Source organism: Lynx rufus, unplaced genomic scaffold (assembly GCF_022079265.1).
Source record: "Lynx rufus isolate CCGP_SWC_20201006 ecotype Redwood Valley unplaced genomic scaffold, mLynRuf1.p SCAF_13, whole genome shotgun sequence".
Taxonomy (NCBI): Eukaryota; Metazoa; Chordata; class Mammalia; order Carnivora; family Felidae; genus Lynx; species Lynx rufus.
The window spans coordinates 9400542-9417874 of record NW_025814827.1 but is presented as its reverse complement, the minus strand read 5'-3'; the positions used below and the strand labels follow the sequence as shown (position 1 = coordinate 9417874).

The following is a 17333-nucleotide window of genomic DNA, read 5'->3' as shown; positions in this document are numbered from 1 at the left end:
TGTGTCTCCCTCTCTCTCTGCCCCTCCCCCGTTCATGCTCTGTCTCTCTCTGTCTTAAAAATAAATAAACGTTGGAAAAAAAATTAAAAAAAAAAATGACAGAGGTAGGACTGAAATCCAGTGCTCCAAGCCCATGGTTTTTGCTTTTCTGCTATAGATACCTTTCCAGGGAGTTCTTCTAGCTCCAAGAATGCTGGAGAGTTTTTCTGACAGAAAGTGAGGCCCAGACTGTCCCTATGTTAAATGATGCTGAGAAAGGAATGAAAAACAGAGTGATAGGGCTTTACCATGAGGACAGGAATAGAGCTACTGACCTGAGCTGTGTTTGGCTTGAAAGGTTCGAGAACTCAGAAAGCAAGAAAATAGAGTAAAAAAGCCCTAGGCCATGAAGCAGTGATGTGCCCTTTTCGCTCTGCCTCTATTGGGCAGATGAGATGTGTGTCCTAGCCACTTTCCCTTCCTGATCTTTAGTGTGCCATCCATAATATGGGGAGGAGGGCTGAGGCAGGACTGCAGAATATGGTCATGCAGGGTTGTATAATGTGGCTGTGTAGGTTTAAATTCACCCAGCAGAAGATTCTGGAGCAGAGTAGAGAGGTACAACACAGCTCCAATTCTACCCCCTTCCTGCCCCTCAGAAACGAAATACCACTGGTAAATTATCAAAATATTGAGATTCTCAGAAACAGTACAAAATCTGGAGAGAAGACAAGCAAGCAAGCATCCTTACCTTTTTTTCTCTTTTGACAAGGGGACGTGGAAGAAAGAGGTGAAATTGGAGAGCAAACAATGTCTGATTCTTCCAGAGAGAAGTGAAGTCTTCAGGCTTCTACTGAAATGATCCAAAATCCCTGGGGCTAGAGGGAGAGAGGGAGGGATTCATCCTTAACTAAGTAGAGCAAACCCTGATATAGGATGTTCATCAAAACCTCAGGAGAGGGGAGAGAGCCTACATATTTTAACAGAGACTATATATATCCTAAAATGGAGGCTTCCCTGACCCAGGCCCTCAGCTAACAGAAAGGTACAGGAGACCCAGAGTACCTGCTGCTCACATGGGAAAGAAAACACACTGGTAGCAGACTACGGGGGAGGAGATGCTACATCAGAGCAAGCAGATTGTCTGGGCAGAGCTGCCCAAGAATATACAAGGGGGAAAGAAATGATACAGCCACTATGCTGATTTATTACATAAATGCCAGTATTTCACCCACAGCTAACAAAAAGAGAGGAAGAGGAAGGGGGGAGGGAGAACTATGGGCTGCAAAAGACAAAGCCTAACCTAGAAAAAAATATAACTCAAGGAACAGAAGGAATTTTCTCACAATTTCTTCATATGATAGCACAGCTTGCTAGGAACATAAATTAAGTAAAACTAGAACTCAACCATGAGATGATAAAACAGCAGAATGAGATAAAAAGGGAGGTTGCAGACATAAGGAAACAAATTGAATACCAAAATACTTTATGGAACTAATAAATAAACTATAAATAGGAAGAACAGAACACACACTGCTGAACACTGAAATATGGGCGCGGAGAAAAGACTGTAAGCACAGCAAACGCAACGGAAAAAGACAAAGGAAATTAATTAGAAGCTAATAGATACGCATAGTAGTTCGTTACAGGCTAAGCTGCTGTAACAAAGAAATCCGAAAATATAATGCCATAAATAGATCAATTTATTTCTTGTTCACAAAACAGTCCACACATGAAAAGTCTAAGGCTCACAGGATGACTCTGCTTCCTTCTCTCTGGAGGCTGTATCACCTCGTTCCTGTGGTTACAGACATTCTCGTTCCAGTGGTTGAAGCTGGCTCCTCTCTACACTTTCAGCCCATAGGAACGATAAAGATAGTCCAGGGTAGGCATTCTAAGGAGATGGCCCAGAGGTTACACTTACCACCGCTGCCTACGTCTTACTGGTCTGATTTTGGTCACATGTCCACACTTAGCCACACTGGAAAATGTAGTCTGCGACTGGATAGCCATATGCTCAGCTAAAATCAGGGTGTTTTATTCTAAAATGAACCAGGAGAGAAATGAATCATTAGGAACCACAACATGAAAGGTAAAGATGAGCCAACGCTTAATGACACTTGGTATCTCTGAGAGAGAACCCAGCAAAAGGGAAGACATAGCCAATGATATGATGGAAGAAAATTTTCCAGAGATGAAGAAAGAACAAAATCTACAGGTGGAAAGAAAACACTGAATCCCAGGAAAATTTGATTTTGAGTGTTACGGAATAAAGGTTTTTTAGTTAAGCACCTGAACTTCAAAAACACAGAATGTTTCAGACATGCAGGCAGAAAGAAAAATCACTGACAAGGGGTGAAGGATGAATTAAGCCGGCATCAGATTTCACAATATTCATGGTAGAAGACAATGTGTCAGTGTCTGCAAAGTTTTGAGAAAAAAAAAAAAAAAAAAAAAGGATGACCCCAGATGTAATTCAAGTATAACCCATGAACACTTGTTAGAAAGAACTGCTTGATAACCAAAGGCAGGCGATTAAACAACCAATCAAAGTAAGTAACTCAAGCATAGAGAAGCCATAACAAAAGGACTGTTGGGGGTGCTGGATCCATTTATGTGTAGAATGGATGCTAAACAATCCCAGCAATTGTGGTTTCAAAACAGAATGTGGATATTATAAATCTGGGCAATGTAAAAATAATAATAAAACATTGGAAGGTGAGGGAGAGGGGATGCCAGTAGCAAGATAGTTCTAATGCTCTCATCTTTTGAAGATGGGATATGTTATTCAAATTTCAAACACGACTTTGGGGGCGCTGGGGTGGCTCAGTCGGTTAGGTATCCGACTCTTGATTTTGGCTCAGGTCATGATCTCATGGTTCATGAGATCAAGCCCCGAGTCAGGCTCTGCACTGACAGCACAGAGACTGCTTGGGATTGTCTCTCTCCCTCTCTCTCTGCCCCTCCGTCTCTTTTTCTCCCTCTCAAAATAAATAAACATTTTTTAAAACATGATTTTTAAAAATCTAAAGGTTTTTCATAATCACCTTTATTTAACTACAGGGTAGGTATCTACAAGTTACTGCCTGAGAGCTGACCGCCTATTTTTGTACATAAAGTTTCATAAGAACACAGCCCAACCCTGCTACTCATTGTCTATGCTACCTCTGTGCAGAGGAATCTTTTTCAACTCACAGGAATCTTGTGGTAAAGAAATATTGATTTGAGGTTTAATAATTTGTTGGGTTTAATTCAGCCTTTCCCCTCCTATTAAATTCATGTCAAAAATTAAGTTTAATAATGTAATATAAATCCTATTTTTATAAGATGATATATTAATCATTCCAAAGATGTCAGGGATAATGGATCACCTAACGATATTTGGCATGGTTTCTTAAACTTTCATCTTTGTGTTTTTCTACATTAATTGGAATCTTTATAATGAGTATATATCATTTTTACCAGAATAATAAAATAGAATGGTTTTTCTATTTGAAAACACTAGAAGCAAATATACCAAGATATTAACAATGATTAATTCTGGCTGGCAGGAATATGATTGCTATTTTCTTTTTTAAGCTTTTCCATATCTTTTAAATTTTGAAAAAGCTATTATAGCAGGTTTAGGCATAAAACGACAGAGTTTGGGAAATAGCAATGAAGTACCAGATATAGGGAACATTGTTCTATATATAGGATAGTCCATACCATTTCCAGCCTAAAATGTAAAGCATGTAAAGGAGAAGCCAGAAGCAGAGGAAATTTGACTTCTGTTAGGCAATCAGCACATTCATGAAGCTGGTTTCTTTAATTTGCATTAATCTCAACCCACCATTGCATGCTCGTCCCCCACCCTACCCTTCTGGCACACACACCATACTCCAGCCACACTGAGCTCCTCGCCGTCCGTGAAATCTTCATATGTCTGTATGCGATTCTACTTCGTCGCCACCATTCTTTCCCCCTGTAATTGCAGCCTCTTCTCCACGTGATATAATTCAATGCTTCTCTTAAGACACAATTTAAATATCACAACCTTGACTGCACATCAGAATCACCTGGGGGGCTTGATAAAAAATACCAAGGCCGAGGCTCCAGTCCAGCTACTTGGATTTATTTGCCCAGAGTTGGGGCCCAGGCAGCAGGATTTCTTTCTTTCTTTTAATTAAAAAAATTTTTTAATGTTTATTTATTTTTGAGAGAGAGAGGGAGAGGAGGGAGGGGCAGAAAGCGAAGGGGATAGAGGATCTGAAGCAGGCTCCGCACTGACAGCAGAAAGCCTGATATGGGGCTCGAATCCACAAATGAGAGATCAAGACCTGAACCGAAACCGAGAGTCAGACACTTAACCAGCTGAGCCATCCAGGAGCCCCTAGGAAGCAGTATTTCTGAAAAGCTCCCTGAGTGATTCTAATATACAGCTCGGGTTGGTGTTCCAAAGTCTTCTGCAATGCCAGCAGGCAGAGTTAATTACTCCCTCTTCTGCACTCCCATTGCCTTTAGCTTTTCCATTCCTGGTGAAACTTAATGCTGATTGTATTAAAATTAGTGTTAGGTAGTAAGTGCTCAGTAAATGCTGAAGGTCATTACATGCCTTCTGCCTCCAAGCAAGCTAATGTAAAGTGGTTATCCTTACCATGGGAATGTGGCCATAGAGTGGGCTTATGTTCCCCACCCAGCGACACTGTTCCTGGGATTTATTTCTGTAATCTTGAAAGGATGTCAACCTCCAGTGTAACCTTCTTCTCCATGCCCCTACACACACACACACACACACACACACACACACACACACAACCCTTGGGTCTGGCTTTTACATCGTTGAGATCTATGCAATTGAAACCATTAAAGAAAGCATTATGAATGTGCTGACTGCCTGGCAGAATCTGAATATCATCTGCCTTCCACCCTTGGTGTTTTTATGTCGGATCCTGTGACTTTGGCTTTCAAGAGCAGGTTGTCAGGTGTACTTTGTCAAAGGCTTTCAGAAAATCCAGATAAATGATGCTCTATGCTCTGAAACTGCCAAACCTGTATTTTACATCTTCACAATGCTTGACAATTTTATTTAAGTGGAATCTTTCTTTCTTCCTCCAATTTACCTTTGCCTCCATGACCCTGATATCAATCAGGCAAGTGGAGACCCTTCCATCTCTGCTACTGAAAATCAGCTATACACAGGCCTTGTCTGGGGTACCATACTTTGGGTGATTAGCTCAGCCTCCCTGATTAGGAAATCCTGGAGGCTACTCATGTCTGGAGGTGTGGTGGGTCAAGGAGAGCTGAGGATGAGAACGAGAACAAGGTGGATGGGCAAGATGGAAGTTCCAGAATAATACCACGTGCACATGAGCCCTCGCTGTCATTGAGGCAACGCCCATGGCACTCTCCTTTCCTCCTCCAACTCACCTGGAAGGAAGATTGCCCTGACAGCCTACTCTTTTCCTGTTAAAAAAAACCAAACAACCCTACTTATAGGGGTGCCTGGGTGGCTCAGCCAGTTAAGCCTCAGACTCTTGATTTTGGCTCAGGTCATGATATTACAGTTCGGGAGTTCAAGACCCACAATCAGGCTTTCAAGCCTACTTGCAATGCTCTCTCTTCTTCTCTCTCTGCCCCTCCCCCACTTTCCCTCTCTAAACAAACAAACAAATAAATAAATAAACACTAAAAAAAAATTTTAAACCCTAATCATAGTCATTTTAAACTCTGCTTACCAAACGTTTGGTGTTCACAGTCTGGTAGCTGCTTACAGTTTCCCTTAAGCCCCGCATCCTGGCAGTGGAAGCCTAACACCTTTGTTCACACAGACATTTTTCAGCCAATAGATATTTATTTTGGAAAGTGATTTTCTCCCCCCAACCTCCAATCTTCATGAAATTTCCCTTTTGTTTTCCTCGACCTTGATGAGCAAAACAAGGTATGGTACAACTGAGTCCAATGGCAAATTTCACTAATGTAAAATCAGATGAATCTTAAACTTGAATAATCTGTGTATTTCTAGTATACTGTGTAACCTTAAACAAATCTACTAACCTTTCTGTCTTGGTTCTTTATGAGTCAAATAGCAAATTGTTACCTAGTTCCTTTAGAAGTTATGCAAATTAATTAATGTTTGGAAAATTTAAATCAGTCTATAAATACCAAACAGTTGCATCTTCCCTGCTGAGAGCACCCAGGTAATTCATAATGTCTTATAATAAAGGTAAAAATAGTATACTTGAGCTATACCATTAAATGTAATTTATATGAATACATATAGTCTTTAAAAGCTAGAAACCATTTAATAGAAAGAATTCATATTTCATGACTATAATAAAAGCATTTAATGACTTTAGAAAAGGTAATCATCTACTGTAACTGATCTAGACATCAAGTCTTTAACTCTCTCTGAAATGTTCAAGAATCCACTCAAAGTTCATTTTTAACCTGTTAATGTTGACTGATACATTTGTCTTTAAATTCTCCCAGTTTGCTCATTTTTTTTGTTGTTTTTTTTTGTTTGTTTTTTTACTCTCAAAACTCTAATATGTATTTCCTGAGGATTTTGCCTGTACAAAACTTTGCTGTATTCAAAACCTCTTCTGTCAAGATTTAGTACTTTTATATCGTAGTCATTAAAACTGAACAAAATCTTAAGAGTTCCTTTATTAACTACTCTAGTGACTTTGCATAGTGGAAATCACAACATGTTAATTGGATTTAATTAACTATTTTAAATTACACAAACTCCTGACAGTAGACAGTAGCACAGGGTATTCATGGGCAATAAAATTGGAGCTGCTATTGCTACTTTATTAAAACTTAATGAAACTATTCATAATCTTATTTATTGTTTACAAGAAGAAAACTGTGTTCATTTTGAAAGCAAAAATGCCTGCTGAAAACAAATTTTTTCATCATCTAGGTGAAGGTTCAGAAGTTAATAAAAGGGTCTACCATATCCAACCTCACCGTTCTCCCAGCTTCTCATCACAGAAATCCCTATTTCACCCCCATACCAGTCTTACAAACGGAAGCCAGGAAAGGTTAGTGATTCAATGACCATTTTATGTGCTTAGGAATGTACGGGAAAGAGCATTGAGGTGGGATGGGGGCACCTGAGTTTGAATTTGGGCTCAGCCAGTATTTCTTCTAGGTGTCCTTAGACAAGTCAGGTCCTTACTCTGGCCTGAGTTTCCTCCTCCATAAATCAGAAGGTTGGGCTAAACAATAACTAGAGTCTCTTTCACCTCAAAAACCCATCATTCTACGAATTTCATATTGATTCAGATGTTGGTGTTACTGTGTGTTAAAATTATTATTGTGTTTATACGGTATTGTTAGAATTTTTCAGTCTTCTGAGCAGATAGTTTCTGATGCTATTCTGGTAGCATTTAAAAATTTTTATTTCAATATACTATTATGCAAAAATATGAAGCCAGAATTAATGTAATTGGCATTTCAGCCATGCATGTCTTAGTCTAAATTCTAGTGTTCGTGAATCCAGTGGATTTCTGGTTTTTAGAATTGTTTTTTTTTTTTTTTTTTGAGAGATAGAGAGCACACGCACGCACATGGAGTTGGAGAGGGGCAGAGGGAGAGGGAGAGAGAGAATCTTAATCAGGCTCCACGCCCAGCACAGAGCCCTACATGGAACAGATTTCTAGTTTTTAAACAAAAGGTCACATCATCTTCATCTCAGTATCCCCAGTGTCTAGAACCATTTCTAGCATTTTCGAGACCCTACCTGTTGGTTGAACGAATAAGTAAATGAAAGAGTAAGTGAATGAATAAGGACTGAGTGTTGTAAATATCATCCTCTCTACTTCTCTCTGCTACTTAATTTAATTAGCTGAAGTATTAAAAATGCCTAAATGGATCCCCTTTTGTATCTCAAATAAAACCAAGTGATATGGTCTTTAATTATTCCTGTATCACTTTCTATCTGTTGTCTGGAATATTTTGGACTAAAGTTGGTTCCCGAGAGTTCTCTTGGTCCTTGGAGTTTTGAAGTTCTCTGTCTTGTCTGCTCGTCTACTGACCTGTTGGTGGAGGAACAGCAGAACCCAAGAGAACCCAGCATCATTATAAGTCCATTAATGTGTGAAGCTCACAACCATAACTGTTACTTTTCTAGTTATAAACCATTATTGTTCAGCAATCTTTATGATACATGATTTTACTTACTTTACATATTTACTACCTATGAATACAGAATAACTCCAGCAGAGTTCTTGCTTTAGTACCATATTATGTTCTTCCTTGATCAAATTAGGATGACTGAAATAGTGAATGAGTGAATCAATAAATCAATAAACCAATGAATCAATGTCCACTTTAGCAATAGACATAATGAAAAATTGCTGCAAGACAAAAGTGAATCTAGAACCATGGCAACTTGGTCCAGAAAAAAAACACATTTTCATCCCTCAGTTATCTACCAGAGAACATCTGGCTTTCCATAATATTTGTAATTAATCAACCAATTAATCAACATATATTTATTGAGTGCTTACCATATGTATGGTGCTGTGCAAGGTAATGTAAGTGTCAGGAAAGCACAAGCCATGAAAATGTAGACACAGTGTCTAGTTTTGTACATATTCCCAATGTCCTTACCTGCCATTTAAGCTTCACCTCAGATCCGCACATGTCCAGCACGAGGTGAAAGATTAACAACATCCAGAAGAGAGAGTTGTCTCGGAAAATGCAGGATGGACTTCCCAACTTCTTCTTGAACTCTCTTGCTATATCCAAAAAAGAAATAAAGTAGTTTGTTTGTTTGTTTGTTTGTTTGTTTTATGGTTAAGAATTAAGTCTTGGGGCGCCTGGGTGGCTCAGTTGGTTAAGAGTCCAATTTCAGCTCAAGAGATCAAGAGTCCAACTTGATCTCTTGGTTTATGAGTTCGAGCCCCGCGTCGGGCTCTGTGCTGACAGCTCAGAGCCTGGAGCCTGCTTTGGATTCTGTGTCTCCCTCTCCCTGCCCCTCCCCCACTTGCTCTGTCTCTTTCTCTCTCTCAAAAATAAATAAACATTAAAAATTTTTAAAAAAGAAGACTATAAGACTCACAGTACACAAACCAAACTTTCAGGCTGTGTGTGACCTCAAGCAAGTTGCTCTCTGGTCTTAGAATCGACTCCAAACTCTACAAATAGGGCAGGCCTGACCTGGACTTTCTCTATGCTCCCATCACATGGGCCTTCCTTCTGGTCCTCATCAGGCCAAGCACATTTTCACACGGGCCTTCTCAAGTGCCTGTATCTCTGCCTCGAAAAGTCACTTCCTTAAGCATCTGCCTTTTCCTTCATAGATGACCACGATTTGTAATTATGTGTTTATTTGTGAATTTATTTAATGTCTTTATCCCTCTTAGAAGCTCTATAAGTTCTCTCTGGCTCACCACTGCATCTGCAGCCCCGACACCTAATAGGCACTTAACAAATATTGGTTCAATGAATGAACTTCTAATCTCTAATCCATTCAATAAGAAAGTAAGAGTGTTATGAAAGTTTAATGAGGCAATGGTGTTAAGGGACAATTTCCCAAAATAGGTAAAATCATGGATCTCATACAAATTTAAAATGAACACATGTCAAAGATTTTATTTATTTAACTCTTTGATTAAAAGAGAGATCTGTAGGATATCACACTGATTTAAAGAGAATCCAAAGAACACACATTTGTAGATCAGAAATATTAAAATAAATTTGCAAACAGATGCAAAATTGACTTTTCTATGGGAAGGAAGAGTGTCTCTTCACCAGAGACAATTTATTTTCAAGTTTATAGATAAGAATTATTTGCATTTGCATTAGTATTAGCTTTGTTTTGTTTTGTTTTGTTTTTACAAATTAACCTTAATCTCTACTGAGTTATGAAATAGCTCAGTCAAAGATTAGGTCCAGATAACCCCTAGAGACTACAGCATTCCATTCGAAAGATATCCAGTAATCTCTTTTGCTTATTCCAAAACTTAAACAAAAATATTCCTATAGTCTTCCACCATTTTTTTTTTAAAGTTTATTTTTAGAGAGAGAGAGAGAGAGAGAGAACAAGAGTGGCAGAGGGCAAAGAGAAAGGGAGAGAGAGAATCCCAAGCAGGCTCCACGCTTTCAGGATAGAGACTGAAGCAGGGCTCAATCTCACAAACCATAAGACCACGACCTGAACTGAAGTCAAGAGTCTGATGCTTAACCAACTAGGCCACCCAGGCGCCCCAGTCTTCTACCATTTTGATCAAAATGATCTCAACAAGGGGAGCCTGGGTGGCTCAGTCAGTTAAGCGTCCAACTTCAGCTCAGGTCATGATCTCACAGTTTGTGAGTTCGAGCCCCACATCGGGCTCTGTGCAGACAGCTCAGAGCCTGGAGCCTGCTTCGGATTCTGTGTCTCCTCCTTTCTCTGCCCCTCCCCTGCTCATGCTCTGGCTCTCTCTGTCTATCAATAATAAATGTTAAAAAAAAATTTTTTTAATGATCTCAACAAAAAATTCAAAAAATAAGTCTGGTCTCATTAGGTTTGTCCTGATTATTTATACATGTGCAACAAGAATATTAATTCTCCATCTAGGCCATCTTAGGTTTGCTCTGCTGAAAGTTTTCATAAGGAATCTCAGATTAAACTTTTTTTTTTTAGTTTTTTTTTCAACGTTTATTTATTTTTGGGACAGAGAGAGACAGAGCATGAACGGGGGAGGGGCACAGAGAGAGGGAGACACAGAATCGGAAACAGGCTCCAGGCTCTGAGCCATCAGCCCAGAGCCTGATGCGGGGCTCGAATTCACGGACCGCGAGATCGTGACCTGGCTGAAGTCGGACGCTTAACCGACTGTGCCACCCAGGTGCCCCAGATTAAACTTTTTAAATACTCTATTATGTGCTATCTTAAGGCTAGGAAATCAAGCCCAAGAAACTCTGCCTGCCACATTTCAACTAATAGGATTTGTAAATGTGGGTAAATTCCTCTCTTCTAGAGGTGCTCCAATATCCTAAACTTCTTGGGCCTGCCAGGACATGACCTTCTACCACCTGTAAGGATGGAAAACCTATAAGCCATGTACCAGGCCAGTCTTTTTGGAAGGCTTTGGAAGCACTGGCTCCATACGGTCAACTTCAGTTCTTTAAAAGTTACTTGTCATTCATGATTAATAAGTATCATTCTTAAATATGAAATTTCAGGCAAAGTCTTGGTTGCATAAGTGATTTTTCCAATGATATCTTAGTAAAAGGAGAACAGATTTTTACTGAAATTATGCAAATAACTATCTTGCCATGAAAAGTAAGGAGCTCAATGAGAGTTTCTGAATTTGAGAGATGAGGGGGAGCACATTTAAAGTATTAGAGGTTTGATTTCCCTATTTTCTAGAAATTTTAAGAATATTCAGTTTACATATGCACTTACTTCTCTCTGTAAGTCGATCTGAACAGAGCTCGTTTAATTTGAGACATTACAGTCTAATTTATTAATACCATCTGGAGACAGGAAAAATTTCTACATTCACAATGAGAGATAAAGACTTTCCTGAATTACGTAAACACAGACATACAGATACAGACAGGACTTATAGCTTCAATTCTATAATTTCAGCTACAGAGGAAAAATAAACACAGAAACACACTTGCTGGTCCAGATACCGAACAGTTATTCTCCTTCTCTGTAGGCATGGCATTCCTAGTTGGTCTGAGCTCAAAACACGCAAGTGGACAAACAGAAGACTAACAAACTGTATTCTCTATTGTCTCTCACTCAATGGGGAATTAGATCTCTATAAGACATTAATCCATTTATGGAGATCACCAAATTCTCAGTCTCTAGAGCTACCAAGAAGGAATTACTTAGCCATAAATGAACCTAAGAGATAAACAAAACAAAAAATTTTTGTAGGGAGTAATACTAAAATTAGAAAAGCACTCTGTAAGGTTCTATTGCCACTTTGAATTCACCCACAGGTGCTAAGAAAATACATGCCTGGCGTTGGTTCCTGTGAGGTGCACCATGTCTGGCAATTTCAGGTGAATCTTTTGCTCATCTTGCTGAAGTCTCCAAAATTATTAGGGAGGGATATATATATATATATATATATATATATATATATATACATTTTAATGTTTATTTTTTGAGAGAGAGAGAGACAGAGTATGAGCAAGGGAGAGGCAGAGTGAGAGAGGGAGACACAGAATCCAAAGCAGGCTCCAGGCTCTGAGCTGTCAGCACAGAGCCCGATGTGGGGCTCTAACCCACAAGTCATGAGATCATGACCTGAGCCGAAGTCAGATGCTTAACTGACTGAGCCACCCAGGCGCCCAAAGGATATATATTTTAAAGTAAAACTATGACTCTTATACAACTATAAAATGAAAACATCCAAGGTTTTATTCACCTCATCGATTAAATGAGAACATCAGTAAAATGTTACAACTGGTTCAAAGGAGAATCCAAACAACAGATATCTTTACAAATCAAGCATACTGAAATAAATTTGCAAATAGACACACAACTGACTTTGGGGGGGGTTATTTGCATGTGTATAAACAAGAAATATATGCATTGCTTTCAGTTTTCCATAAATTACCCTTAATCTCTAGAAAATAGACAATTGGAAACAAATGTGATTATAGGGCCAGATAATCTCCAGAGGTTCCAGCATTAGGATAAAAAAATACCCAGTCTCTTTTGCTTATTCCAAAGTCTTAACTTCTTCCTTCCAATGCTAAATGTACACACATGTGTTTATCTAAGATTAAGTGAATCGCTCCAACCAGTACTAAAGCAAAGGTTATAATCACATTCGCTGGGTTTCCCTCTGAGTTTGGTAATGAAAATATATTGAATTAGAAGGAGCTCTGTTTTTCACATCTGCAAGTCAGGCATAGTTCTTGGAAACGGGATTTGATATTTAAAGGTGGAAAATATTCGTTGAGGACACAGAATTAGCCTTAACATTTTAAAGTGGTTAAATCCAGTGCTATAAAAATTAAAACCTGAAGTCCTAATTTCAAAAGGGGCTTAAAGAGTTGTACTCTGGATTAGCACTTCTTAAATTTTTAAAGTACAAAAGATTGACCTGGCATGCTTACTGAAAATGTGGATTACTGGGCCCCAATTCTACTGGATCTCAAACTTCAGGACACATTAAGTATGTCCTAGAGTCTTCAATAATACAGATTCCCAGGCCCTGGATTCAGAGGTTTAGGCAGACCCAGGAGAGGGCCCAGGAATATTCATTTTTAATACAAAACTCTCCCCCAAAATGACTCTGCAGTAAGCAAACTAAAGAGTTCTCTTTGGATTCATTGGTTTATGAGGGAAGTCTTCTGCTCCACAACCCCTCGGCGACCATTCCTCTGATTCCTGTAACACTAGACTTAACAACATAGCATGGTCATCGAGGGACTAAGGCAAATGGAAACAATACTTGTTCTTCTTAGGGTGTGTGCCAACTTCCCAACTTAGTCCAGCTTGGTACACAGCTTGCGGACGAGGATTTCCTTGAGACCTACGGTTCCTTTACTTTCCTTCCTGTTACACGAAAGCAACAAGAAGCTGAAGCCCAGTCACAAGTTCATTTCACATACTCCCTGGGTTTCTGGGTTTCTGGTTTCAATACAACAGATCCATCTTAATGAAAGTATTGTCCCTGCTAGAAGGCTTTGCTCAATTATTCATTGATTCATTCATTTGTTTATTTAGTTAACAGTCTCCTGTCCTTAAAAAGCCCTGGGACCAGCCATGCTGACATAGTAGGAGTTCTAAGTATTGTAAATTAGTTGCATTAATACTAACCATGCTGCTCAGTTACACTAAATTAATCTATTTGGGTGATCACATCTTCTGGTGACATGAGTAATGTCTAAAAATAACTTTTCTTTTATAAAATCTGACTCATTGTCACAACAGCGGAATAGTTTTAAGCACATAGATTTTTTTCTTTCAGTAAAAAACATCTCTATGGTTATGATGACCGTGTACTTGATTTTTCCGAATTTTAAAAAAAGAGTAACAAGATTATCAATAATTGAAAAATGTTACATATAAAGAAGTTTTAGTGTGCCCTGAAATGATATTTCTACCTTAAAATGAAATTATCATAATACAAGTTTATTTCATATTGGCATTATTGGAAATGCCATTTTTTTCCTTGGGTTAGAATTAATGGCTTAAATGAATGTGTACCGTAGCTGTTTTTCCATGCAGAGGATGAAGGCACTAGATGTACTCTCACAAATAAGAAGATGAATAGAGTAAGTTACACTTGTGAAATTGATGGAGCTCAGACGTTGTGGAAACACTTGGCATTAAAACCATATTCTTCTAACCTTCCTTTCCAGGAATTTTAAGTATGATAGAACGAGGACTGATTCCACCAACAGCAAGGATTACCTTTCAGAATCCACCCATTGCACCTAGAGCAGCTCTTCTGCATAATTTTGATGAAGCACATAAGATTCCTCCTGCTGGTAAGACAATCTTGCCTGTATGCTTAGTTGCGGATACACAGGAATTACCCCCCACCAAAATCTAGTCTTCCAATATCCAACTTTTATCTTCAATAATAAGACATGAAAGTTGTAACAGTTGTGAGTCTCACTTGGCTGAATAAAGTAACTTCAGTCTCTTTGTCACATACCTACGCAGGGCCTATTGTCTGTGTGTTAGAAGGTTGGTTTTTTCCAGAGGCCTGCAGCTTGGTTGGGAAAACAAGACAGAACAAAGATAAAAAAATACAAAGAAGCATAGCATAAAAACCCAGTGGATGTTAATGTCTAGTGCTACAGGTGGGCAGAGGAATGATAGAGGCAGGGTGAGATAACAGACTTCAAAGAAGAGCCTGGATGAAATAGGGTGTTCGAGAAAAGTGCCCATCTGGGAGTCTACTAACTAGTTGCAGAACCTCAGACAAGACAATTACTTTCTCCAGGCCCCAGCTTTCCCAGTTTGGAAATGAAGAGGTTTGGGCTAAACTAATTCATCTGTTCAACAAATGTTTGTCGAGTGCTTGCTTTATCAAAAGTAGCATTTAAGTGCTGGTGACCCAACAGAGTCAGACAACCTTTCTGTCCCCATGGTGCTTACATTCCAATGAGAAATACAGATAATAAGCAGGTGAGTAAATGAGAATTTAAGCTAGTGATAAGCAAGAAATAAAACAACATGAATGAGAGTGGAAAGGAGGTGGTTATTTTGCTTGAGAGGAGAGGGTCAGGAAATGCCTCTCAGAAGATGTACAAGGCTTGAGTTGGGGTACAAATGATCAGAAGAAGCCACTAATGTAAAGATCTGGGGGAAAGTATTTCAGATATAGGCCAGCACAGATACAAGGGCCTAAGGATTAAGGAGGGAATGAGCAAGGCTAGTGTGGCTAGAGAGCCAAAAGCCAGAAAGAGAGAGAGAGAGAGAGGGAGGAGGTGAGACTGGAGAAGTAGAGAGGGATGACATGCTGCAGGCTGGAACAGAGACTATGAGTTGTCCTCAATATTCATTCTTCTCTACTTCCACAATAATGGAGTCATGGGGGGCACATGTCAGGTTAGCTAAACACTACATTTCCCAGGCTTCCTTTCGGCTAGGTGTGCCATGTGACCAGGTTCTGGACAAAGAAGATGGAAGCAGAAGTGGGAAGGGAAATTTCTGGCCATTAGGAATACTACTACGATAACATTCTCGTACATGTCTTTTAATGTATATATATATGCATTTCTGTTGGATACATATCAAAAAGTAGAATTGCTGAGTCCCTTCTGGGAAGGGAAACTTCTGGGCTTCTGCCTTTCCTTTCCCTTTTCTGGCTAGGTGGGAGGCAGATGTGATGGGCAAGCACATAAGAGCCAGAGATAGAACTCTGTGTGGCACCTCTGAGTTTGGCAGAGCTGCCCTGCCAACCTGGGACTGTCTTCCTTTCAACTTTTGTGTCTTCCTTTCAAACTCTTTATTTGTTTAAACCAAGTTATGTATTTTAAGATCTTTCTTTGTAAACATCTTTGACTATAGGAGAACCAGCACAGCTGCCTTTCAAACCATGATGAAGAGTTGGATTTAATCATAACTCCAATGAAAACCCAAGGAAAGGTTTAAACAAGAGGATGAAGTGATCTGATTTATACTTTAATAAGACCATTCTGACTGCTTTACAGATGATGAATCATAGGGGAGCAAGAAGACTAGTTAAAGGCTATTTTGGTAAACGAGATGAGAAATGATGGTGGATTTGAGGAAGTATCAGAGGATTTGAAGAGAAGTGAACAAATCCAGGTAGAAATTTGGAGGTGAGCCATGAGGGCTGGATGATGGATAGGAAGGAAAGAGAGGCATTGAGGATAAATATGTATAAATGTATGAATGAATTATGTATGAGTGTGCCCAATTTTGTATTCATTCTACTGTTGATGGGAATTTCAGTGGTTTATAGTATAGGGCCATTAGGAATAATACTACTAGGAACATTCTTGTACATGTCTTTTAATGTACATATATATGCATTTCTGTTGGATACATATCAAAAAGTAGAATTGCTTCATAGGGTATACATATGCTCAGCTTTAGTAGATATTGCCAAATGATTTTCCAACATGATTATGCTGATTTATTTTCCTACTAGCAGTACATGAGAATTCCAGATAATATATATCTTTATCAACATTTGATTTCAGTTTTGTTTCTTTTTAGAATTTTAGCCATCCTGATGAGTTTGTTGTGGCATCTCTTTGTGGGTTTAATCTTCATTTCCCTGATGACCAATAAAGTTGAGCAGAGTTTTTCTGGTATATGTATTGGTCATTTGAGTATCTTCTTTTAAAAAGTGATTCAAGATTTTAACCTATATTTTTTAAAAAATGGGTTGTCTTGGGGAGCCTGGGTGGCTCAGTTGGTTGAGCATCAACTTTGGCTCAGACCATGATCTCATTGTTCATGGGTTCAACCCCTGCAGCGGGCTCTGTGCTGATAGCTCAGAGCCTGGAGCCTGCTTTGAATTCTATGTCTCCCTCTCTCTCTGCCCCTCCCCTGCTCACACTCTGTCTTTCTCTCTGTCTTGAAGATAAACATTTAAAAAAATTTTTTTAATGGGTTGTCTTTCTACTCCTACACCTACACCTACTCCCCTCCTGCCCACATCCCTTCAATAATCCCTGCTGACAACAGTCTGTTCTCAATTTCTATAATTTGATCATTTCAAGTATGTTAGATAAATGGAATCATGCCTTGTGTACCCTTTTGGGATTGGCTTTTGTCACTCAGCATAGTTCTTGGGAGATTCATCCAGAGTGTTGCTTATATCAATAGTTTGTTCCTTGTTATTGCTGACTAGTACTCCATAACATGAATGTACCACAGCTGTTAAACCACTCACCTATTGAAGGATATGTGGGTTGTTTCC

The 17333-nt window shown here is 39.1% G+C and overlaps 1 protein-coding gene across 6 annotated transcripts in view; it reads left to right on the top strand.

Moving 5' to 3' along the window:
- Window positions 1-17333, top strand: part of IQCH (IQ motif containing H) — a 212212-nt gene that overhangs the window by 59068 nt on the left and 135811 nt on the right. For 4 of the 6 annotated variants that reach the window (XM_047074900.1, XM_047074899.1, XM_047074897.1 and 1 more), the window contains exon 1: window positions 14301-14418. In XM_047074900.1, coding sequence (XP_046930856.1) covers window positions 14301-14418 — 118 coding nt within the window. Of the gene's footprint in view, window positions 1-6886; window positions 7008-14289; window positions 14419-17333 lie in introns of those variants that run through there. The other 2 variants (XM_047074896.1, XM_047074895.1) reach the window with 1 other exon arrangement.